Raw genomic sequence first — 26,114 nt, 5'->3', positions numbered from 1 at the left:
GAGTATGATGTTTAGCAGAAAACACTGATGAGCATCTTCTGATTGATTGATTTGTGGGGTTTAACGTCCCAAAACCACCATATGATTATGAGAGGCGCCGTAGTGGAGGGCTCCGGAAATTTTGAGCACCTGGGGTTCTTTAACGTGCACCCAAATCTGAGTACACGGGCCTACAACATTTCCGCCTCCATCGGAAATGCAGCCGCCACAGCCGGGATTTGATCCCGCGACCTGCGAGTCAGCAACCGAGTACCTTAGCCACTAGATCACCGTGGCGGGGTGATGAGAATCTTCTGCAAGACTTACCAGGATGTAGAGGTTCTACCAAAACCAGCTACACAGGAATACTTATACAGAAACTTGTACATAAATACGGATACTTATACACACAGCAGCACACAACATCACGGAAATGACCAAACAGAATCAACAGCCACATTTGCACGAATTCTCTTCTAAGCCGGACAGTATTACCCACAGCAACATAGTCTTCTATTGTGCCCGACTGTTGGCAGAGCCCATCTGCATTAGTTAAATTGTTGTAATTTTCGCACGGCCTCGCCACCCTTTTCCCTCACAGGGAGGGGAAGGCGCAACACAAAGCCGTGACTGGTTTAGACCAATTGACGAGCTGTGTGCTACGACATGTCGGCGATCGGTGACTTTTTGTCACTGCGTGTGAAACAAGGATCGGTCAGGCGTAGGAAAGAAGCGCAAGAATTGCTTTTCGACACGGAGGCTCTGCACGGCTCGCAGCGCCGTAATATCCAAAAAACATGACCGCCACGGTGTACTCTACGAATTTCCGAGCTTCTTTGGGGGATTGTAAAAAAAAGAAGTCTGAGCCTATTGGCTGGCCCTTTAAGGTGTTGCAATACATCACGTTTGAACAAAAAGTGCACAGACAGCGCATGCTTGTCAGCCTTAACAAAAAAAGTTCAGCAAAATAATGACTTGCTTAGGGTATAAGCCGAGGTGAAAGGTGCAAGGATGACAGTAGAGAGAGGAAGATACAAAAGGTTTTCATTAGGCGCTGGTTAAAAGATCACAAAAAAGGCACTCCTGTGGAGAGAGGTGCACATGTCTGCATGTATTCTTTATAATGGTTCTTTTAATTAGCACACAATTAAAGAAGACACAAACCAATCATATCCAAGTCATCACTTTACTGAGATATTTATCTAAGGTGGCACTATTGTCATGGTCTTCGCATCTTTTTTTGCATTGGAACTAAGGAGGTTCTATAGAACAAGAGGTAGTATAGAACCTCCTTGATTGGAACACGTTAAACCAACACATCCAGTTCCGGTACCCATCATAAAATTTTTACAGCGGCATGGGTAAGTTGCAGAGAAAAGTTTTTTTTTAATCAGTGAACTAGCTTTCTGAAAAACAAAAAAGGCCACCTTTGTCATGACCACAGGATTGGTAATCTGAACAAGAATTCGAAACAGGTGGCACCTTTACTTAGGCAGCCAAGAAGGCTTTCTTCACCAAGAATAGTCAAAAAAAGGGCAAAGACGTTTTCGCACTCAACGCTAGCAAATTATGAAGCACGATCCAGTTCGAACACATACGCTGTGGTCGAGAAATCGTAGATGAAAGCACCAGAATGACAACGCAACGTTTTGCATGCACGCGGGAGGCATGGCGCAACACACATTAGCTGTAGGTAGATTCCAACAGGATGCTTTATATCTGCTGCAGTCTTTGGTTCTCTAGATAAATTGACCTACTGTAAAATCCAGAACAAGACACCCCCCCCCCACCACCATCACCTGGTGAAAGACATTTGGGACGAGATGAGGGGGTGGGGGAACCTTGCTTGGCCACAAATCGAAATTCACGATAGTGGCAGAAGAGCTGCACATGCTTCCAATGGAACACTTTATCGAATACGCATGCATTCACTGTAATTTGCCCTTGTCGGACAAATAAAAACGGTGAATGAAACAGTGAAAGCAGCAGGAGGGCATGGAGTGCACTTGCTCAGTCATTGGCACATATTCGAAATCTCCTGAAAGAGGGAGGAGAGGTGCTTGCTCTAATGGAAGCACTTGCTTGGGATTTTGTGAAATCATGTTGAAATTAGGGGACATTGTTATAAAAGAGCACTCTATGAAACTCAGTCACTTTAAGTGGAGCAAACACTGAGCATGTGACGAGATGAAGTAGAAAAGAGCAGACGTGTTCAGGCGAATTCATAAACAGACTTTATTACCCGTCACTAGAAACATGACACACGATGAAAGTTTGCTGTAATGAGGTAGCATACACTGGACTTGGCTAATGTGAATGTGATTGAACATAACGATGGTTCCTACATGGTACCTCGAGGTCACATACCCCAAGGCAGGACAGATAGATTTATTCAATGCATTTCTTCCACGCCTTCATTCGTATGTATTTATAAAGCAAAACAGTGCTTACTAGAACAACAGCTGTTACATGTTGGGTGCTACATGAGATGAGCATAGAAAAAGTCAAAATAATATTACCTCAGGTTTTAAGCCACAAAACCGGGATATGACCATAAGGCCCACCGCAGTGGAGGGCTTCAGAAATTTCGACCATCTGATGTTCTTGAAAGGGCCCCTCACCAGGTTCGACACTTCTTAGCTGACCATTGCAGTGCATACACTAGACATTCACGATCGCACCTGCTGAAATTCGCAACACCAAGCACCGTGGAAATGGGTCAAATCTCAAATTGAACACCGCTTGCTTCTTTTCTTGCCTGCTTGCGCCCAGAGAATGAGGGGATGGCCTAGACAATAGAATTTCCTTACGTAGACTGTAGTGCTGCAACGTTGGTCCTCAACATAGACGACAGCGCTCTGATGTTGCCAACAGCAGCGTGTGACACGGCGAAAATTATTTGACACGACATGTGTAGTGTGTGCAATTTGTTGCTTGAATAGATGAATAAAGCTTGACAGAAATAATGGCACACACAAAAAAAATGTGTGCTTCCTTTTCATTTTATTCCCGGGAATTGCAGCAATATGTGTGGCCAATCTGCCTCTGTTCCGCATGCATTTCTGTCCCCACGGATTACGCATAAGGCATGCACAAGTTCTGGAAACAAAAGTAATGTTTTGGTGCGTTCGAGCACTCATAATTCTTAATTATTCTACCGGGTTCATGTAAATGTTAAAGTGGTATTGGCTCGTGATACCGTCACTCTTGTCAGTGAAATGTCGCAGTTTTTGCACTCGGTAATGGGTTGCAAGCCTTATGGTGGGCGAGGCAGTAAACGACACAATAACGCTGCTCAGCAAAACAACGTGGCTATGATCTTGCTGGGGGCCATAGTGTGCACTTGCCCTGGCTTGTGCATGACATATTCCTCTTGCTCGGACGCTGGAGAGGGTAGGGAATCAATTTGGCTTGCGAAGGCTACACCGTGTGAGCAGCAAGGGTTTCAAGCTTACCTCCTGACATCATTGTTTCGTGCCGCGTCAAAATGCCAGTTTTCTCAGCTTGTAATGAACAGATCAAAAGAATTCTCGTGCCATAATGCTCTTCATCAAACACACAACTCTAGCCTGGTGAGGGGCCCTATAATGTGCACTAACATCACACGATACACAGAAATATTCTATTCTTGCCTCCGTCGCAATGTGACCGCCGCGGCCATGATCGACCTGCGACCTTCAAATCATCAGCCGAGCGCCTTATCCACTCTGCCACTGATGCGGACAGAGTTTAAGAAATGAAGCTACAGCTATGTCACAAGGGCAAAGCAATGAACGCGACAGCAACAAATTTGAATGTTAATGGAGTACAACAAGCAGCTAACTCTTTTGCCTGCAGTCTGATATGCGATGAGCAGCGATGGTATGCAGCTTCAAAAAAGATTGTCACAGGCGTAGAGAATTTGACGATGTCGTTTTTCCTAAACTACATATGGCAACGTGGAGGCGCATGCAACAAATTCCCATGGCCTTTCGGCGAGACACTGGGCTGGGTAACACTTGGTGACAGACCCCCTATAATTCAGGAGATGACCAGGCCGAACAATCGCTGGCCATTTAGGCCAGGCTAACTTGGCTCGCAACACCACAACCGCCACGCCTCAGGGTCTGTGCTTAAAGTGTTCGTATGTGCTTAAACAATGTGCTTAAAGTGTTTGTATAATTGCTATTGCAATAAAAACACAGAGACACAAGTGAAATCACGACAGCAGTATGAGCACGAAGCGAAGAAAAAGGAAAAACTATATGTAAACATAAGTTCAGAAATATTACAAGAATGAAACCATGCAGACAGCACGGCATTACACTCAAACCTCAATATAACAGACACTGATATAACAAAATATCGGTTACGTTGAAGTAAGTGATAAATAGTCTTGCAATACATATAGTGTTAAGAATATACCTTTATAACAAATTTTCAATAACACACTTATTTTCATGGAAGATGCAACTTTGTTACAATGAGGTTTGAGTGTACATGCCTTTGCTCAGTGAAAGGCTGGCTTTCCAGTAGCTGTTAGAAACATAGTTTACAGCGACATCACAAAAAATACAGAGTACAGTTGTATCATACAAATGGGAGACCAAAAGGATGCAGTCATTTTGTGTGTTTCCCTATTGTGCAATGGCATGTTATGCTAAATTTTCTGTGACACTTATTAGTGCATTAAACATAAGTACAATCGTTCCATAATATGTAGACAACTAACTTCACAACACAGTGGGTGGAGATGAAATCTGCCTCCACCCCTTTTGAAACAAAAATAACAATAATAAATAAAAAAAAACGCCAGACCTGTGCGGGTCGCGCAGCACATTCACAGTGGAAGCTGGAAGAGCGGCCTTTCACAACCTTTTCTAAAAAGCTCTTTGGGCAACTACTACAAGTACTCTTGCTGGGTACCAATTGTGCCATAAATAATCATACTTTTTCAGTAGTAAACCAGCATTGGCTATGCTCTCCGTCATTATTTGATAAAGCGTGGTATCTGCTACACACTTGCTGGGAATTTCGTACAATTTTTTTTAGGCAGTGGCTGACGATGATGAATAATTATGCCTGAAGTGGGTACGCGCCACAGTCAATAGGTTATCAAGAACAAGTTTTTCAGTGGGTTCGAGCATTGGAAGACCCAATCGTTATACAATTCACATAGTGTGATGCCTGGTTGTTCTTTTGATGTTCTAGAACGCTTTATTACTCATATTAACGAGATTTTTTTCCCTACATCAAGCCTGTCTAAGGCCAGTTTAGAAATTTAGTTCCAAGCAGCAGCGTGGCTCAGTGATAGAATATTGGGCTGGCACGCAGTGGACCTGGTTTCGAATCCCGTTGTGTCCTCGGTGTTATTTACGAAGCTTTTTGGGGACGAGGCTCCTTTTAGTCTAACCTTGTCCTGCGTCAGGCTTAACCGGCAGTATCAGACAGACATACAAGCAGATAGACAAACAGACGGACGGACAGACAAATGCAGGCACGGACGAAAGCATGGGCGGGAGCACAAACGAACCCATGGACAGATGGATGCACAGACAGGCAGGTGGACGGACGGAGAGAGACAGACAGACAGACTCACGGTTGGACGGACGCTCTTCTCCACTCATCATCAGTCACTCCGTGGATATGCTGTGATTTTTTTTTTCTTATTTCTTGCGATACTGGTTACGGACACCGGCGGCAGACAACTACGGCGCCGCTCTTATAACTACAGTGCCGCTTTTATAGCTTTTGCTGTAAAATGTGTATAGGCAGATCTCTGGTATCGTGCCACGCACAGAAAATGTATAGCGCTTTAAACATTTATATATTTGGCATCAAATTTCAATCATTGTGGCTTAAATACGAGAGCCTCCATGTAATAGATGCATTTATACACATAACTAAATTGTTATGCCACACATAATGCTGTTTTGCACAAAAATACGCTGAACCATGAGGCTACAATTTTGGAAATGACAACTAAAAAGTTCCACCGGCACTGAAGTCTCCTTAAGTGCAATGCATGTGAATGCACAGAACGCCTGGATGTGATGACTACGTCTATGTCTAGTATGCCATGTGACGTCCCTTGACATGATGTGATGACATCATCACTCGGTGACAAGTTCTCTTGCCATCACCTGGTCACAGCAAAGCTTGCCAGACAGTTGCTGAACTTTTTGCTTCGTGGTGCATTATGCTTTCTCTTTAACAACAATGATTAATCTATGATCCTGTCACTCATAACAAAGACACTAAATTTTGAAAATTTAAGGATTAGATCATTCTTTGTGCATCATCTTTCGTTAAAAGGTGTTAAGTCTTTAAACCACCAGCTGAATTAGGTAATATAAACTGCTCCTCACAGGAGCCAAACTCATTTGACCATGTTGCACACACACACATTAGCTATTCAAGAATATAAATATGCACATGCATCTCCACAGAAAACCAGCTCCTGCGTTTTTGTCTTTGGTTTTGATTTGTGGCTGCCATCTTCACGCTCCATCCACTGCTAGACGACTCCGAAGTGAATGCACTGAATGGCTTGCCCTTGCTGAGGAGTAAAAATAGACAATGTGCACAGATGTACACAAAGACAGCAAGTAAACAGGTCAGCTGTAACCAATACAACTTGTGTCTGTGGTATATATACAGTTGTCAGCAATATGAGAGGGAACGCCGAAACCTTGTTTATTGAATGCTTATTTGTAACGGGCTGATATGAATGCGACATATTCACATTGGTAAAGTTTTGACTACTATGTGCCATTTGAAAAGATCACAGCGAAGATACCCAGGCGGACAGAGGTTTCCACAACGACCTCTGTACCACTAACCTCGATCCATCTGAGTGTCTTTGTTGAGATTTTTTCAATCAGTGCATAATCAAGCCTTTGACATGAACCAAAAAACCCTAGTCATTGCTTCACTGTCGTATTGGTACCGTTCTACTTGAGCATTTAGTGTTATGAATGCTTCTGTGCTTGCCAACTGCATCTAACCGCTATGACCTTTAAGAGGCAATGTAAATATTTCCTGCTATATTGCTCACGACTGTACATAATACACATTGCTAGACTGAGATTAAATGAAGACAGGACAGCCATTGTAAGAACAGATAACCTATGTTAGCAGACACTTACTATCATTCAGGCAACCATAGTCAACATGGAGTTATCCAGCTCTATATTTAACTAACATTGGCCAATATCAGGTGACATGAGTCGATTCGCTCTATATTTAACTAACATTGGCCAATATCAGGTGACATGAGTCGATTCCGTGGGCATAGAGGCAACTTTGGCAGAGCTAGGACAATGACAACTTTTTGCAAACTGCACAGGAGTCTAACATATGCCACCTCCCCTCCAAGGGAGGGGCGGGAAGTGCCAGCATGGATTGGCCCTCGAAAATTCACGTCTGCCCACCCTCCAAGAGCTTAGCACTCTTTTCTATCCTTCATTTTTTGCTTCTGTAGTTACACTGTAACTACTTCTGGGTTGTGCTGTGCGTACATTCAGGTACTGTCAACAATGCATAAGTTCTGTGCCTCCCTGCCCCCTGAAGGAACGAAATTGTCGTTGGTGCTCCCCAGAAAAAAAAAAATCCTGGCACCACCCCTGTGCCCCCCTGCCCCATATAGAATGAACAGGAAACAACTTTTCAGTTGTGACACCACCCTCGTAAAGATTTGCAGCCGTTTCAAAGACAAGCTGATGGGTTTCTATGATGGTGGTTCACTAGATGCGTGAGATGGGCCCAACCACTATCACTACTGTTCATTTGTGTCTCTGATTTGAAAGGAATAATGAAGTGATAGCAAGAGGAAGAAGTACCGAGCTCGAAGGTATGCTGAAACTCTTTTAAATGAATATTTCTTTCTGAAATCAAGACCGTATTTTTATGTGTATAAGTCACACCTTTGTAAAAGATGCAGCCCCTACTTTTTACATCTATCGCTGGAAAAAATTACATATCAGATGCACGTCTGTATAAGATGCACCTATTTTTAACTCAGTAAGAATTAACAAACAAAAAGACGCACATGGAGTGCGCTCATTGAAAAATACACAGTCACGCATGGCTTTCAATATCTGTAAGCAGTAGAATAACACTTGGAAATGACGCTGTCCTATGACACAAAAAACCAATATTTATCCCCCTACAATCAGAGCCACATCATCAGGTGCACAGTCGAAAGTTCTGATTCAGTAGGCTGCATCGCTGGGTTGCCGTTGCCACACTCTAAGTAACTCTTTTTATGCTGTGTTGTAAGCACTATGGAGCACATCGTTGGTGTTATGTCTTAAGCATTATGAGGCTTAATAGGAACACATAAACAATAATTGCGTTGCATGGTTGACACCCTACACACATGCATACAAAACATAAATGGAGACTGGAAGCTGAAAGCTGCGACTACTTTTGGACTAGAGCGATGTCTCAATGCAGAATTGCATTACCATTTTGCATATATAAGACGTCCTGATGTATGAAAAATATTGGAAAGGTGTGCCTCATACCGTGGAAAATACGGCATATTCAAAGTATTTAACAATATGTAAAATATATAAGCTGTTCTCGGAAGAGATTGCTCTTAAAAATGTTTTGAAAAAAGAAAGAGTGCTGAAACTGGGAGTATACAAGAAAACACATGACAATGTGCTGAATGTCACTTGAAAGGTTTATTTCGTGATGGTTATTTACCAACTAGTTTAACTATGCAAATAGTTTCAGAAAATTTCTTTTCCTACTACATAAAATACGAACCCTCTTCAGTTGTGCACTATAATGGAGATCGCTGCACATTTGAATTGTTTGCTCATTTTCTGCCACACTGAGCTGAAGTGCCAAGGGAAAGGAAATGTACTAGGCTTGTGCAAATATTCAAATGCTTCGAATATTCAAATAAATAATGCAGTATTTGAATTCGCTTCGAACTAATTTGAATTTTTGTAAATTTCGAATGATTCAAAATGAACAAATAAGTGCATATTAGTCTGCACGTGACACACTGTAAAGATGGTGCCACTGCCGTGGAGCCGTGCTAAGCCTTGAAAGCATCTATCTAGGTGTATACTAATTCGCATGGAACTCTCTGTAAAAGTGGTTTTACTGCAGTGAAGTGGTGCTATGCCCCTAAAACACATATCCAGGAAAAATTCGCACTGCCACAAAGCCCCACTTCAAGGTTAAACGAGGATATTACCCTTTTTTTTTTTCATGTTTAAAAACTTGTTGCACCAACTTATATGCTCTAAGTATACTAAAAAAGTAATATATTTTACATGCTATCACTTTAATTCTACTGAAAGTCAAATCCTGCTATTTTTCAAAATTTCTTGAATTTTCTTTGATAAAAAAAATTGTCATTTGCACAGGCCTTGTTTCAATTTTTTTTAATATTATGCAGGTTAGTTAGGCTATGACCAATTACTTTTTGGGGGGGGATGTGAGTAGGGGACAGTCATGACAAGTACGCCCATTTTTCTTTATAATATATGATATTATACTATTTGCATTTAATTCAAAATTATTCGGCCAAAATCACTATTTGCTTTGAACCCAAAATTCGCTAATTGCACAAGCCTAGAATTCACACAAATTGGCCCAAGTTACACTACACTTTTCAAAGCATTAGCCTACGGTGTTATCAAAGGTGAAATTAAATTTGACGTCACTTACCAATAATTCCTCCCCGGATCCCTCACCTGAAATAAAAGGCATCATTGCAGGTGTTATCTTGAGCTTGTAGGAAATGTAAACCACTCATTAAATTACACGTGAAGAAGCATTATCACAATACTCTGCATAGGGTTGAAACTACCATGGAGTCTTTCCTGCAGATTTTTGCATTTTGCCCGTCGAGATGAGCCACCCTGGCATAATAATTGATGGCGTTTTATGTCCCGAAACAACGATATGACTACGAGGAATGCTCCTCGTAGTGGAGGGCTCCTAAAATTTCTATCCCCTGGGGTGCTTTGATGTACACCTAAATCCAAGTAGACAGGCTTCTAGCCTTTCACCTCTGTCGAAATGTGACTGCCATGGCAGGGACTCAATTCTGCGACCTTCAGGTGAGTGGTTGAGACTCATAAACCACAAGACCGCTGCGGTGGATAGGCCGCTACGGCGAGGAATCGAACCTGTGCCTTCACGCTTCGCAGTGCCATGCAATGCTCGCGTAGCTAAAGATATAGAAATTCGAGGAAAGATGGAAGCAATGAGAAATCATTGGAATGACTACGTAGCTGGAGCCCAATGCTTTAGCAAGTGGAGTTGTCTTTATGGAGGCAGCAAGTGGTAAAACAGCAAGGCAGCACAAAAACTGTTGCTGCCTTGATGGAGAGAAGTCTAGGGATGGGTGAATAGCATGAGCATCGGCAGGAGGGGGTTCAAAAGTCGTGCTTGACCCCTCTTCTTCTCGGGACACACCAGCACTTGCCCCGCACCAAAGCCTCACCAGCGACCACCCCTCCTCCCTCAGCGCTATGCAACGCGAGTTGCCACAAAAACAGAATGATGCTGATACTCATGGTGAATAGTAAGCTTGAGGTTCAAAGCTAATATCATTAATGAGTGTTAAGTAATATAAACACATGAGAGTAGCGTTTCACACCAGTGGCATAGAGATTAAGGGGAAAAAGGAGATAGACTGGCATGAGCTAATCTGTATGACTGGCACTGCTTGCTTAACCGGCTGTAAATATATCTGTATCTACTCTTCCAAGCCGGTCTCCTTCTCGTAACAATATTTTTAAGAATCAGAACTAGCTTGAAGCAAAGTGAAAGCAACCATGGATAGAAGCAAGATTTGGGCAGTACTAGTAGTGTAAAAGCTATAAGCCGTAAAATACCTATGTTACATTTTAAAATTTGCTGAGCTTTGCCCTTATGAGCTGGTATAACATGCTTCTGAGCTGAACTAATAATAATAATAATAAAGCAAGCGAGTAAGGAATTTGATCTGGGAGCAAGTAATACGTAAATTTAACTTTCAAGTGTGGTTACACATTGGTGAGAACATCACCTCATAAGGTGAATCCATGGCATAGTGACCCGCAATGCAGTAAGACATCCCTTTAGGCGTGTTAGATGCGGCAAATTGTACTTCTATTTGTTCAATCTGAGTACATAAATAAAAATTTCTGAAATCTTAAATTCATCTCGAAGCGAATTCGAACGCTTTCATACTCTTACGAATATTCAATATGGTCGAACATTTGCCCATGCCTTGAGAAGTGAACTGGACTCCAGCGACATCCCCTGCTCGACGATTCCTCATGACTTGCAGCGCTAGTCATGCTCGCAGACTCTCACAGGTAATCACGCTTGCAGTCGTCGGTGATACTGCCGACACTTTCAGAAAGGCTACCATTCCGTTTAACCTCTCAATAAACAGGAGCAATGGCCGCCTTGTGACTTGTCCCTTTTGCGGCTGCTGACGAGCACAGTCATGAAGTGTTCTAACACAAGGACCGATGACGATACCCACCACTAACAATAAGTGGTCTACGCGAAACCAATGACAACTTTATTCTCTGTAGTTGTGTTTTTCAATGCGGGATGAGCCCACTTGTGCACTTTTTTTTCTGTGAATTTCATTCCTCCTCCTCTATTTCGCCTCTGTTTGCATTGCCACCTTTGATACCGCGCATCCACTAATTTCTTATGCAATTAGAACAATAAAGAAACATTTCATAGAAATAATAGTTATAAAATAAACATTGACATTTTTGTCAGTTCACCATCTGTATCACTTTTAGATTGTGAGATTGCGTTTCTTAACTACACCTGATATGACTACACGTGATCCTGTAACATCCTTCCCCATTGTTTTTTTTCTGTATATATTTCTGTTACGATTACACTCCATATTCATAGATTCAGCGGCGTTTGTTTGTATTTGGTCCGGTTTGTTTGCGCTGCCAAGCTGTTATAATGAATGTATACCAAGTAGCCTGCTTATCAACTCTTCTGCTAATAATGGTACCACTTTATTCAGAAAAAAAAAAAGCTCCAAAAAGTGATTAAAAAGTAATTCTTTGTCATTTTTTCCTTTTCCTCTCTCTCTCTTTTTTTTTCTTTTTTGGTCACAAATAGGTTAATCCAAACTTCACTTTTGTGTACGTACCATCCAGAGAAGCCCGGCTTGCAGCAGCGGCTGGAGCTCTGGGCGGCGATAGCGGCACAGCCCTGAGATGGCCCTCTTCGAAACGAGGGGTGCCGGACGTTTCGCTGCAATCAACACAGATACAAGGCTACGGGGAATGCATAACACTAAGGACGAGCGCTACTGCAGACTGAAGACGGCAAGTTAACCTTTGAAAAATACTGCTGTCATTTATCAAATTATATTATTAGCGAGCAAACAGAAAGTGTGATTGTGTACCTTCTTTCTGAAATACATGAAAGAAAAAAAATGCCTTCATGACATCACGGCAAGTTATCCAACTTAGTGTAACATTATTACCTTGGGGTAATATTATTATATATAATTTCTCAGAATTTATATATTATAACTGCATTTGCTCTTCCACAGTCAGCAAACTCAGCTTCTTAAGCTCAGCAGTTCATTTGCCAGCAATAAATGACTAAGCAATGCGAATTTCATTAGAACAACACCACAGTATGGCTGAGACCCAAGTTATTGAAGCGAATTTGAATAATGTCATATTCATTTGAATATTTGAGGTGCTCAAATAATCACACAACCCTAATTAACTCTCATTTTGCCTAAGCAAATGCATGCCAAACTTTTCCTTCTTGCTTTAATCAATATCAGAATGAAACTCTGCACACATGGTGTTGTGGCCAACTTTCCTAACTGCCGACGTTTGATAATCCTGTTGGTACAGTCACGTATCTGTTTTTGTCCGATTCGTACCTCCTGCGCATTGATATTTTTATCTGTTTCATACGCTAATAAGTGCCTTTCCTGGATGGTCCAAATTGTGGTCAGCAGTATGGAGACCACAGTGGTCTTGCAATAAATAATCATACTGTTGTTGATACTGTTGTGCCACCAAGCATGATGCGACACTCGATGCGACCTTTATTATTAGGCCAAAGGTGACGGTGAAGTGTCCATACCATGGACGTTTGGTCCATACAGAGAGGAATAAATATTTAGGAGCTGAAACTCCGTTTAGAACGAGCATACGGAGGCGTCTAAATAACGTCACATAAAATACAAAAATAACACGCTCTGACGGAGACATTTCAGTTGGGGGCACCTTGCAGTGCAAAGCCGCAACCACGAAACACAGGAAAGGAAACACTACAGGTCGACGCGCTCTACGTTCTCGCTCCGAGTGTGAAGGTGCCTATGCCCCCTGCAAAGTTGTTTGCGCAGCGTAGCGGACGTATCTCGCGCAGAAGCCATACTTCGGGGTCGCAACTATTGAGCGATAGGTGGCATTGTGTTCGCAAGCGGTGACCACCATTATCATCATCATGGTTAGATTGGTAGCGCTGGCGGTGACTCCTGACAGCAAGCCTAGGTGGCGGCACGGGAGAATTGAGCGAGTCTCTTTCTCTGGTGGCGTTTGGCGCAAACGGTTGTCTCTCACGGTGTGTCCCCGGTGCACGGTACCGCAAACCGTCTGCCGGGGGCCACTGTGGTAAGCCAGGCGTTGGCGACGCCGCCTTGTTTGTCATATTGTTGAGTGGTGTTTAATTTGTGTAAGGATGATTTAGCATGTTGATCTCAACTGATGTTTTAATAATTCGGCTGACGATATCGTCGATCAAAAGGTAGTTAAATGTGTGTATTGTTTGGTTTGTCCCGACCGCGTCTGCTGTGTCCGTTCACTCCAAGAGCGTGGCATGGCTCTGTTCATATCGAGATCCCACACGGGATAGTGAAAGAACGTGAAAAACACGGGACCGCTTCGCTTGGAAACCGAAACATTGGCAATTCCCTTTTATGCCGCAAAACGCCACCAGCATGAATTTGCTATCTGGAAATGTCACATTATCTAGTCGCCTCAAGGAGCGGAGTTGCATCACATAAACGTTTCTTCCTCCGTGGGTCCACATCATGGACCAAATGAGCCCTTACAACTGGTGATAAAGAAGAATGTTACGTGATCGCGAACATGCGTAATTAATGCCTGCACTACTACTACTACTAGTACTACTACTATTACTACTATTGATAGCAATAATAATAATAATAATAATAATAATAATAAATAATTAACAGGGCAGAAGTCTCTTCTCCCTTCTTTCTTACCCCCCTCCCCTTGTTTACATGCCTATAAATACTATACATTCAAAGGTGTTACTGCATATTTTCGGGCATTTTTTTTTTGTGCCAGAAAACCCAGTAAAAGCTGCCCATGCTGAAATTCTGCCTGAAAGTCAATCTGTACGAAATGCACAAAGGGAGGTGCATCTATTCCCAGCCCTTCAGTTTTTTGTAAGCGTGTTGATGTTTCTCCTCATGCGAAGATTGGTGCACTTTGCATTGAACAAGCCAAACCTATTCACTTGGCTCCGCTTAATTTTGTTTCCTTCGAAATTTTAGCCAATTGAAGAGGATGATTACTGGAAAGCATGGGACACCGATTGTGCCTCTCTAATACTGAAACGATGGCTAACAGCCTTTAAAAAATTGGCATTAGTACTGGATGGCAAAATGCAGTTATGAGCCATGCCTAGCACACTGCACCTGCTAATTTGGTTTTTTTGTCATAACACTTTATTTTCGAATGCCTTTAACATTGCTTGTTTTTAGATACGAAGCAGCTCTTCAACACTGTGTAACGTTGTCCGTCCGTGTCTCTGTGCCAACGTGCCTCCCCGCGTTTCCCCGCCACAGTTGTTGGAATGATGCCAAGAAGGTTAAATCGCAGCTGTGTGTTGACGTTGCTCTTTCCCTCAGCCACAGCAGCTGTTGGCTCCTCCCACCACACCTAGGTGGTGTTGCTCCTTCACCCGCTTGCAACACACAGCTCTCTCACTTCACCCTCTCCACAAAGACTCTTTTGACTCATTTATCTGCGATGAAACTTACATGTAACCCAATCCACCTCCTGTGTCTTTGCACTTTAAAGAAACGTTTACTAGAGTAAAGGCTACAATGAGTTTCGCTTCAAACAGTTTTTTCAGCACACGCACTGACGCACTTTTCAGCTAGGTCAACGACGTGTGCACCGCTGCTGCTTCAGATCCTATCATGGTTCCCTTTGGGGAGACGGTCCATGCTTTTTCTTCGTGCACCTATTCTCTTACCATAACAAACCGCCGTTACTGTGCTCTACGCTATGCTTGACGTTCCAAACTGTTTCTTAATTTCAGACAGAATATAAACTACAGTAGACTCCTATTAAACGAAATTCTCTTAAATGAAATTGCTGCTTAAATGGAACAACTTCACTTCTACTAATATGTTTGGTTTCGTACTTGAATATATACCCCTTTAAAGGAAACATATTTCCCTTGTCCCTTCAGGTTTCGTTAAAAAGGAGTACACCTGTCTCACAAGTCCGATCCACAGAAGTACACCTGTCTCGCAAGTCCGATCCGCAGAATCTTTTCCTGCCTGTTGACCTTTAAACTAATTATTTTTTTATTCTACCAGATTGAATATGTATTCATATCTGCATGAACTGCAAGGCACAGGTAAAATGGCTAGAACAGAAGAGCAGTGAGAGAGAGAGAGTGCAAAGATACAGCAAAGAAAAAAGAGGAAATAGACAAGAACAGGTGACAGTTTATTCGCAGACAGGTAAGAGGTAAAAGAACAGCACAGACAGAGGAAACGGAGCACACAATGGTCGCCGAAAGCAGAAATAAAATGTCAAGAGCAAATTTGAAAGAAAAAGGGAATAGACGGACCTTCAATTCGGAACAATCACTTTCCAGTACTCACACTGTCACACGATGAAAACAACTTGCACTTATCCAAGTACAGTTGAACCCCTTAACAAGAGACCCTGATGTAAACGACAAACTGGTATAAGAGACACAAGTGTGTCTTAGAGTAAAGCACGGGTCGATAAGAAAACGCATACCTGGCACCCTTTTTACAAGAGACACCTCATATAAGAGACAAGAGTTGAAGCCTTGTTTCTTATGAAGGGATTCAACTGTATATATAATATGTCTTGCACTCATATAAATAATCGCACAGGATCCCACCATCCCTCCAACACAGCTAAATTCAGCTAAATTGTCATCCTCGACATCAGAGCACACATTTTTCGGTGTTGCCTTCTTCGGTACATGGCACTGAAGAAAGCTGCCATGGCAGAAAACACCCACTTGTAGGCTTCGGATCTGACGGAGCTCAGCCCCGTTGGAGCTCCTCTCGGGTCGATCGGCTGGATTCTCGGGATGGGTCTTATGACGGACTGCTGCATTGACGCTGAAGCAAACGTCTGCGGAACCAAAGGGTCGATGATCGGCACGGCGACCCGCACGCCTTCCGACGTGCACTCATAGTCATCGCTCAGGTCGATGAGGTCTTCTTCGGCCGCTGGCGTTACCGGCACCGCTCGCGGTGGTGGCCAGTGGTAACCACTAGTACCGGTGTCACTTGCTGCGAAAGCAGCTGGCCCGGATGGTCGCGGACCCGCTGAATGGCCTTGCGGAGGCTGGAATAATGTTGTCACGAGAGAAGACCATAATCTATGTCGCTTTTTTCTTTGTCATTTAGACTTGCTACGTTTACCTTTAAGTGACTTTAGCAGTGTTGTGCAGTGATGAACAAGTGAAATGCAAACAAGAAAATACATAGTGAAACATTCTGTAGGTGATAGCTACAGAACTTGTCAGAGGGAAAAAAAAGAGCACAAAATTATGATTGAACACAAGAAGAAAAAAGGAAAAGAACAACTCTGTTATCTTCCTTTCTTCATCTTGAGTCTGGTGCTCTTTTTTTCTCTGTTACAAGCATAAAACAACTAGCCCAATCTTCCAACCCAGCAAGCTCTAGAGCAGTATCTCGCCCAAGTAATTTTATGTGGCTTTGAAGAATTGGTTTGGCCCCACACAGTGTGCAGGCTACAATATTTTCAACGTTCAGCATGCCAGCAAAAAACAAAAACAATAAAATGTGTTTCCGTTCACCTTCTCATTATATCTGTCCATGACTTTACTTCATGCTACTGACAATGTCTACTGCATTAAGCAATTCACATTGAACTATATAACAGAGTAGACACATTAGATGCACCAGATACAGCATATCACAAGAACACAAAAAGAATACTATTACGCAGGAAGACTTATAAATGCAAGGTCAGTTCACGGGAATTCAGCAACATTGTTATGACTGTGCATGTGACTGTGTATATAATAGGTAGTACTATTCAGTAATACAATAGTGTACTGGCTATACATCTTTGTGTGTTCAAGCTTACAATAATTGGATAATCACACCATCTCCACAGCTGTGAGGCAGTGAAAGGCAACTGTTTGGAGACGCACGGACACCAAGCCAACAACGACGAAGGGGTACGACGCCGCATCTGGGATGGGTGACTCACGACCACTGCTGTTACAGGTTGTGGTCATCTGGGCTGCTTGCTCCTGGGTCCCCGGATCCTGCGAGCTGGCTGGCACCGACCGCCTGCCTCTTCCTTGGCCTACCGAAACCCTTCTGAGGCCTAACTTGGATGAAATCGGCGCCTCAATCTGGCAACGCGGAACTTCTGTATCGCCTCATGACATCAACTGGGGAGTATATAAGCGCCATCCTTCAGCCGCCTACTTTGGGTACGACGCAGCATCTGGGATGGGTGACTCACGACCACTGCTGTTACAGGTTAGTTATATGAGGGGTGCTGCCTGTACCAAGTGTAGTCATTCCTGTTTCATTGCGGTGTCGTGCCCACCAGAGTTTTGCGATGTGCTGAAGCGAGTGTTGTGTTTGCCGTATAGGTTGTGCTCTGATGCCTTAAGGACATTGCTTATGCTTTCTGGTGACGTCGAGTCGAATCCGGGACCAATGAGCAAAACTGAAGCTGATTCGTTTGCTTTGGCATTAGAAACAATAAAAAAACTTGAAGCTGATCACACCCCGATGTCAGCTGACCTAAAACGACTAAGTGGCGAGCACGAGACTACTAAAAATGAGATCAAATTACTCCATGCTAAAATCGCTGCCCTCGAGGCAACACTTGCTTTGCAAAATAACGCAGGAGGACCCACTGACAATGCTCTGCTGCACGTTTCGGATCGGCTGACGGAAATCACGTCTAGATGCGACAATGCTGAAAATAGGCAGCGGCGGTCAAACCTTCTCTTCTTTGGAATTGAGGATAGCGAACCAGAGGATTGGGCCCAGTCCGAGGAAAAAATAATTAACTTTTGTTCTGAATGACTCGACATAACAACAACTAGTGCACAGTTTGAACGGGTTCACAGGCTTGGCAGGTTCACCGAGGGAAAAAACAGACCAATAATTGCAAAACTAACCTTCTTCAAAGATAAACAGCAGATTTTGTCCTCTGCACGGAAACTAAAAGGTTCACCGTTTTCTATCGGCGAAGATTTTTCGCCGGCGACGCGACAGGCCAGGCGCATATTAGTGAGCTTTGCCAAAGCCCAAAATAAGGCTTTCAAAGTGTCAGTTGACAGGTTGCACATTGATAAAAAAACATACGTCTATGACATCAACACGGACGCAGTTGTGCTATCAAGCAGATAGCTAAAGTCGAACAAGTCCTTGCAAGATCCCAATGTGACTTCACTTCATACCATTCCTACATTATCGCTGTCATCTTCTAATATCCGCAGCCTGGTGCCAAAACGGGATTTAGTCTGCTCATTTCTAGATGACAGCGACTGCGACATACTTGCCCTTACTGAAACGTGGCTAAACCCAGATATCACCGATATCGAAATTTTTCCTGATCGTAACAACTTCCACATATATCGAAATGACCGTAAAAATAAGCGTGGCGGAGGTGTACTTCTTGCAGTAAGAAAAACTGTGCAATCATATGCTATCAATGTTCACTCTGATTTAGAAATGATCTGGGTTGCCTGTGTTACAAAGTTCACCACACTGCTTATCGGCAATTGCTACCGGCCCCCTGATTGTTCCCATTCATTTGTAGACGACTTGCGCAGTAGCATAACTTAGGCCACTAATTTATGTCGCACCGACACCATCTACATTTTCGGCGACTTTAACTTTCCCGAAATAGATTGGATCCAATTGTCTTCCTCTTGCCGCAATTCCACGGAATTTATAAACCTTGCGTTAAATTTTAACCTATCTCAAATAGTAAACCAACCTACGCGCGGCTCTAACATCCTTGACCTAATTCTTACGACAGTTCCTGAAACAGTAGGTACCGTTCTTAACACAGATGGTTTTAGCGACCACAGCCTCCTCCAAGTAACTCTTAACATTCCACTACCTTTCTCCGGCACCGACCACAAAAATATTCGCGACTATAGTAAGGCCAACTACAGCCAATTTAACGCCGAACTCGAAATTTTTTACAACGACACATTCCTACCCCTTTTCGACCGTCGTTCAGTAAATGATAACTGGGTGCTGTACTGAGATAAACTTTGTACACTAACTAATCAGTATGTCCCCCTCGTAAAAGTGAAAAACGATAAAACAAACCCATGGTTTACTAAATCTCTCAGGCAACTCAGAAATAAAAAGAAACGTTTATACTGCACAGCTAAACGCCATGACACGCCCTCCGCGTGGCAGACATACAAGAATTTTATGAAAAGCTAGTGCGCGGCAGTACAATCTGCTAAGCTTAAATATTATTCTGTCGATCTACCTTCCCTCTTGAAATCAAATTCCAAGAAGTTCTGGTCACTTGTTTCTCCTCAACAAGATGGCCAACAAATATCTTTGCTAGATGACGACCATGTCCCTCTTTCAGATAGTCATTGCACATCAGCATTTAACGCATTTTTTTCATCTGTTTTCACCCTGGAAGACCAATCCGACGTACCATACGTTCTTGAACTTGACATTGCATACATGGAACCTATAGAAATAACTGCCGAGGGTATTGCTCTTCTAGTTAATAACCTCAAGCTTTCCACTTCAGCCGGCATCGACGACATTAATTCTAAAATTCTCAAAAACACCGCCCCCGTTTCTGTTAACATTTTGTATCACCTTTTCAGGCAATCTTTAGCGACAGGTCAACTCCCTTCTGACTGGAAAATTGGTAAAATAGTGCCTGTGTTTAAAACCGGTAATGAGCATTTACCCGAAAGTTACCGTCCAATTTCTCTTACATGTATATGCTGCAAACTTCTTGAACACATAATCGCTTCCCATGTTTTCCGACACTTAGAATCAAATAATTTCTTCTTTCTGAACCAACAAGGATTCAGAAAGGGTTTTTCTTGCGAAACACAGCTGCTAGAACTAACAACCGAGCTGCATTCCAATATGAACAGTAACCTTCAGACTGATTGTATCTTCCTCGATTTTTCTAAAGCCTTCGATCGCGTAGCCCATTGCCGTCTGATTTCTAAATTATCTGCCCTCCGATTAGACTCTCTTACCCTATCTTGGCTTCGCAACTTTCTTTCACTTCGTCAGCAGTTTACTATAATTAACAATTACCCTTCCCCTCTTTCCCACGTAACTTCTGGCGTTCCACAAGGGTGCGTCCTCGGCCCCCTACTGTTTTTAATCTATATAAATGATCTGCCAAATAACATCTCTTCCTGCATGCGTATTTTTGCAGATGATTGCATAATTTACCGTCCAATATCATCCCCCGACGACCACTTAACTCTACAAAGCGACCTTCACCACATTAATGACTGGTGTAACAAATTGTTAATGTCCCTGAACACGGAAAAATGTAAAATAATCTCCTTTACGCGCAAACAAAACGTTTGCACTTTCCACTACACTATCAATAATTCTGCACTATTACAGGCATCATCCTATAAGTATCTTGGTGTCCATTTCACACCCAATCTCTCCTGGTCTCCCCACATCACCACCATTAGCGCGAAAGCCTCCAAGTCCTTAGGATATCTACGCCGTAATTTACATAGCTGTCCCGCTCACGTCCGTCAACTAGCCTATCAAACCTTTGTCCGTCCCCAGCTTGAACTTGCCGCTCCTATCTGGTCCCCTTATCACAACTACTTAATTAACATGCTTGAAGCTATTCAGAATAGGGCGGCCCGTTTCATTTCACGCAATCATGACTATCACAGCAGCATAACGCAAATTAAAAACAATCTTTCTCTTCAACCCCTGAGCACTCGTCGCGACATTTCCCTTCTTTGCCTCTTTCACAAATACGTGTACACCAACAGACCCCTCCCACTCCACCTCGATGTTCCCTCCATTACTTCACGTAGGTCGCATAATCACTTCAGTTTCAAGCGATTATACGGGGCAACGGATTCATTCAACTCATCTGCTCTTCCTCGCGCCATACGTTTGTGGAATGGTCTTCCAGATAACATCGCATTTGTATCGGACAATAATTCTTTCCGTCAGTTGCTGCTTACTCTCTTCTCACAATAGACTTGCCACTGTTCTGCACTTTTTTTTTTTTTTTTAGTGTCGGATTTTGTGCCCGATTATGTTTGTTGCACACTGGAAATGTTTTCTGTATATGGGCATAGGTTCTGCGTTTTTTGGTGCTTTTTCTATTGTATGTTCTGCAACTTATAAACAAATTACGGCACGTCGTTGAGGTAAAGCCAGCTGGCTATCTTTGGTTGATGTCGCCTTCATATGCTATAATGACTGTATTCGGTTCCCACTGTCGTGTGTGCACTATGAAATCGCCTTTTCTTTTTTCTTGTTATCGCCTGTTAACTTCAACTTATATTGCGAACCGCGTCATATTTTCATTGTGCTGATACGCTTTGTAACGCGTGAATTAATTTTGTGTGATCTGTAAAACTTCACCAATTAGCCCCCTTACTCAATGCCCTGTAAAGGGCCTGTAAGGAATTTTAAATAAAAAAAAATAAAAAAAAACTGTGGCTGGGAACAGTGGAGGGACATCACTTCGGCAGCATTATATGTGAGGAAAAATATTACTGCACCAGGAACGATCCTGTCCATCGTGCATATCCAGGCATGTTCAGTATGTGTATATACCCTACTGTACTCCTCCTGTGCTCCTCCTATGGTGTGCCATTAGGTGACATGAATGCATATGATTAAGTACAACATGACATGTTTGCTAGTGAAATTTCGTTACAAGAGTAGAATAATGCACTTCCACTGATGGTTCAAGGCCTGTCTGGGAAAGTGGGTAAATCTTGCGTAAAACGTGCAGGCGGGCTCGTTGGTAAAAGATTACTGCATATGGCAGCGCACGCCAGATTACACAAAGAACTCCCACACAAAGGGACGATGCAAGCGCTGAACTTCAACTCGGTGCTTATGTCGTCCCTTTGTGCGTGTCGTCCCTTTGTGTAACCTGGCGTGCGCTGCCATATGCAGTAGTGGGTAAATCGATAGACAATCGGGCTGAGCTTAGCTTTCTGTGGAAGCTCCACACGTCAAGCTATCAAATGAGTATAAAACATCGTACATTTACACATGCTCTGATGCTGTCCTCAAAGGACATCATTACTTTTGATAGGCAAGTGTCCTGAAATATCTCACATTCGTAGCATGTAAGTAGACTATAAGCAAATGGAAATATGCTGAACAGAACAGCTGCTTAAATAAAACAACAACCTCTGATGGGGCTTATTTAATCCCTGCATAATGCCCTCCTGTTGATCTGTCAGTAAACAGAACTCCTGCTAAATGAAACATATTTTTCTGGCCTCTTCAGGTTCCGTTTAATGAGAGTCTACTGTACATAATTTCTGCCGGGAAATCTTATCGTGACTGTGTTAACTCAAACAAGCCCCCCCCCCCCCCTACATTGCCTGTATAACATTCGTCAATTCGAGGGGTTCTAGCTCAGTGTTATTTCACAGCAGTTTTAGTAAAGATCATGCATCACCGAACCACAGTAAACTGAAATGTTGATGTGGACAGATTAGTCAGAGCCACCACAGTTAACGCCCGTCCTACACTTCATCTTTTTCGTAACAAGTTTGCTTTCTTATATACATTGCTGATGCTTACTCTGTGTTAAAAAAATATGAACAAACTTTTCATTTAGCCCACCTACTGAAGCTCCCTATATGCTGTTTAACCATGGGGGCTTTCATGCACTTGAAGTTACAAACGATATCTTCATAGATGAGGAATTCAAGCCCTGTAATGCATACCAATCTTAGGCGGCCCGGTTCCGAAAAACCCGCGGCGCCCGAGCACGACGCCACAGCCACAGCTGGAGTGCAGCGAGTTCCGTCATCGCTCGAACAGCAATCGTCGGTGAGCTCACTTGAGGAGTCACAGTCGTTCGAATCTGCAGGGATGTACGAGGCAAACAAAAGCACAGTTATTTTTTAAATTTGCTTTAGTGCCTTAAGCACCCTTATCAGCATTAAAAAGTAATGAAAATTAATTAACTACATGCAATGATCTTCTGTAGGATAGAGTTAGCATCACCTGAAGAAACAATGAGACAAATAATAAACAGAATAGATGCTACAGATAACCAAGTTGACGTGCAAACACTCCTTGGCTAGATGAAGCTGATGTAGACGTAAATATATGTACATTTTGGAATCTAAACTGCACTACAGTTTGAAATATGATGAATGCCACATGCATGAAAGACAAAAGTGACGGACACGCAACAAGGCATTAGAACAAGCGAAATGACGTGTATTTTTCTGGCGTTATCGACCTGCAGCAATATGTGATATGAGCTGCCATTGCTATAGCTATAAATTAGAGCTGCTTGCAAGCTTCTCACGCACAACTTAAGACATTACTGTATGCGTAATGTACACATTACGGTGCATACGAAGAAATTGAAAAAGCTAATGACAAGAATCAGTGGGGTTTGCATCAAAAGAAGTCTTTTGGCACAAGCTGTGCCTTCTCCACGAAGATTTCATTGACCGTCCTGCCTTGAGGAGGTAAGGAGCACAGGTTCTGCAACAAGGTAGTGGTTAAAAAAAGAAAATAGGAACTTCGTATTGAGGTGCTCACCGCACTCAGAAAGTGCTCGGCTTGGCTTCAGGGCGTTTGCGCGTCGCAGGGCAACCTCCACCAAACCGTTTTCTCCTTTTTTCTTGGCAACGTTGTGTAGGTCCTGAAAAAGTGAAATCAATGAAGTGAGACATGAACACTTGTGAACATAGCTAAAACCTCCATATAATGAACTTTTGCACAGACATACTCTAATATAACAAACACTAACGTAAAGACTTATAGGATATAACCAAATATATCAACAGCAGTGCACACATGTAAATTTATAGCAAACATTATACAAAATAAAGCTATCCTAGTGTCACACACAACCATGTTTCAACGCAAAAGCGCTCAAGAGCTCGGGTTGCAGAAATTCCAATTCCACGTTGTTGGTAGTGACTAAAATATCGCCAAATGGAAATAATAAAAAATCATGTATCCTAGAAGCTGAACACAAGTCTTTGGCGTGGCAAGCCGGTGTTTTACCACAGAGCTACACCAGTGCTGCACTGAAAGTGTTTTTCATGCTTCAGAAACATATGCATCCTGTGTGCATATGTCACAGTGTGAGCTGTAACACTGCAGAAAAAAAGTGGTGCAAGTGTATATTGCCATTGGGCATAATTGCACAACAAGTTGTTGGTTTAAAGCCGGCCATTCATTACAAAAGGCTCTCACATTACTGTGAATATTCCCCAGCTTGGGACTCTTACAGGGAGGTTTGTACCCAAATTCGGCTTTTATTTCAGAAACTTTATCCCTGTACTTGCACTAACAGGTTGTGCCTCGATTGTGGGGAAGTAGCTAGTTTAGAGCATTTGCTCACAGTGTGATGCCCTTTGTTACTGGGCAGCGATGAAGCCAACCAAGTCAAGTGCAGCTCCGTCATCATAAGCGCCAACAAGAATGATCAGCTCTGGGCCATCCAGATAGCCCACAATGCAGCGTCAGGCTTAGTCTGCTAATCCCAATGAGGCCTACTGCCAGATAGTAGAGCCTCTTGGGACTCTAAATCAAGTTTGACCAGTCATCCATCCCTAATGAACCTGTAGTGGGTGCAAGCAACATTGAAAAAGCATCGCGCGCATACTTGCTGCTGGTTTGAAGCCTGAAACTCGACTCGTTTCATGGCTAGTCCCCCATGATGGGTCGCACCAGGTAAAAGGGTCCATCAATCAATTGATCAACTCTACTGCGTTTTGTGGACCTCCCAAACAGCCCGAAGTTGGTCTTCCAGTAAAAGCACGCCGCTCATTTCAAAGGGTGCACATATTAGTAGATGCTTTCTCTTACGCAGACATAGTTGGTACAGTGTTGCCATAGGTGCCCTTGAAGAAGGTGGACACCTTTACCTTTAGGTATGTCATGTGTAGGTACGCATGTAGCTAGCTGGGCAACTAAACATAACGACAAACAAAAAAAAGCGCGATGAGGACAGGGCTAGACATTGCTATCACGATCAACTCTTGAAGGCTGATTCCCCAAATTTCGACTCTTTAATGAAATCTTCAATCTAGACAGGATACAGATTTTTATATGTTTGAGTTCAATATAACAAGGCAAGCTTATTTGATCACCAGAAAAGCAGCCCCAAACAGCCTGAAAAATGCTAATTTATCTTATATCAACACAGTCTTGTAATACTACTTCAATGTGTTAAAATTTTACTGCTGCTGTTAATGAGGATTGAGACAATAAATAAAAAGAATTTTCAGTACCAGTTAATAACGTTTGAATAACACGAGTTTTTTTGGCAGACAAATTTCCTCTTGAAGATCAACGATGTTGTGCTGGTTGGCAACACACCAAGATAAAAATACACGGCAGTTCTTTCCTCCTAACCAGTTCAATTGTCACCCTGCCCCTCTCCCACGTGGTGAGGGAGTTGAGTGGGCAAGAGGAGAATCGAAGAGGTTACGAAAGGAGTAGTTCCCGTCTTTTTCGCTTGGTTTGATGGCGGCCACCACAGCTCGTTCCAACAATGTGATACGAACACACCCCACACCAGGAAACACGGACTTACCATGAAGAGATCCCAGTACCCCAAGTCAACTGCCAGAAGAAAAGCTTTTTCCAGCCTGTCAAACCTAAAATGTGTGACGATTTACAACAAGATACCACACAC

The 26,114-nt window shown here is 42.9% G+C and overlaps 1 protein-coding gene across 1 annotated transcript in view; it reads right to left on the bottom strand.

Annotated features, from left to right (window-relative positions):
- Positions 1-1,151: 1,151 nt before the first annotated feature.
- The window catches only part of LOC119163875 (WD repeat-containing and planar cell polarity effector protein fritz), a 77,498-nt gene continuing 52,535 nt past the window's right edge, over positions 1,152-26,114 (bottom strand). Inside the window, exons 21-27 of the mRNA XM_037415950.2 lie at positions 26,013-26,076; positions 24,005-24,107; positions 23,173-23,312; positions 16,237-16,568; positions 12,101-12,204; positions 9,649-9,674; positions 1,152-6,517 (exon numbers count right to left, since the gene is read on the bottom strand). Of these exons, the coding sequence (XP_037271847.1) occupies positions 6,476-6,517; positions 9,649-9,674; positions 12,101-12,204; positions 16,237-16,568; positions 23,173-23,312; positions 24,005-24,107; positions 26,013-26,076 (811 nt within the window). The 3' untranslated portion in view covers positions 1,152-6,475. The remainder of the gene's footprint in view (positions 6,518-9,648; positions 9,675-12,100; positions 12,205-16,236; positions 16,569-23,172; positions 23,313-24,004; positions 24,108-26,012; positions 26,077-26,114) is intronic.

This window comes from Rhipicephalus microplus, chromosome 8 (genome assembly GCF_043290135.1).
Source record: "Rhipicephalus microplus isolate Deutch F79 chromosome 8, USDA_Rmic, whole genome shotgun sequence".
NCBI classification, from domain to species: domain Eukaryota; kingdom Metazoa; phylum Arthropoda; class Arachnida; order Ixodida; family Ixodidae; genus Rhipicephalus; species Rhipicephalus microplus.
Note: the sequence above shows the minus strand (reverse complement) of the source record. Positions and strands in the feature narration are given on the sequence as shown.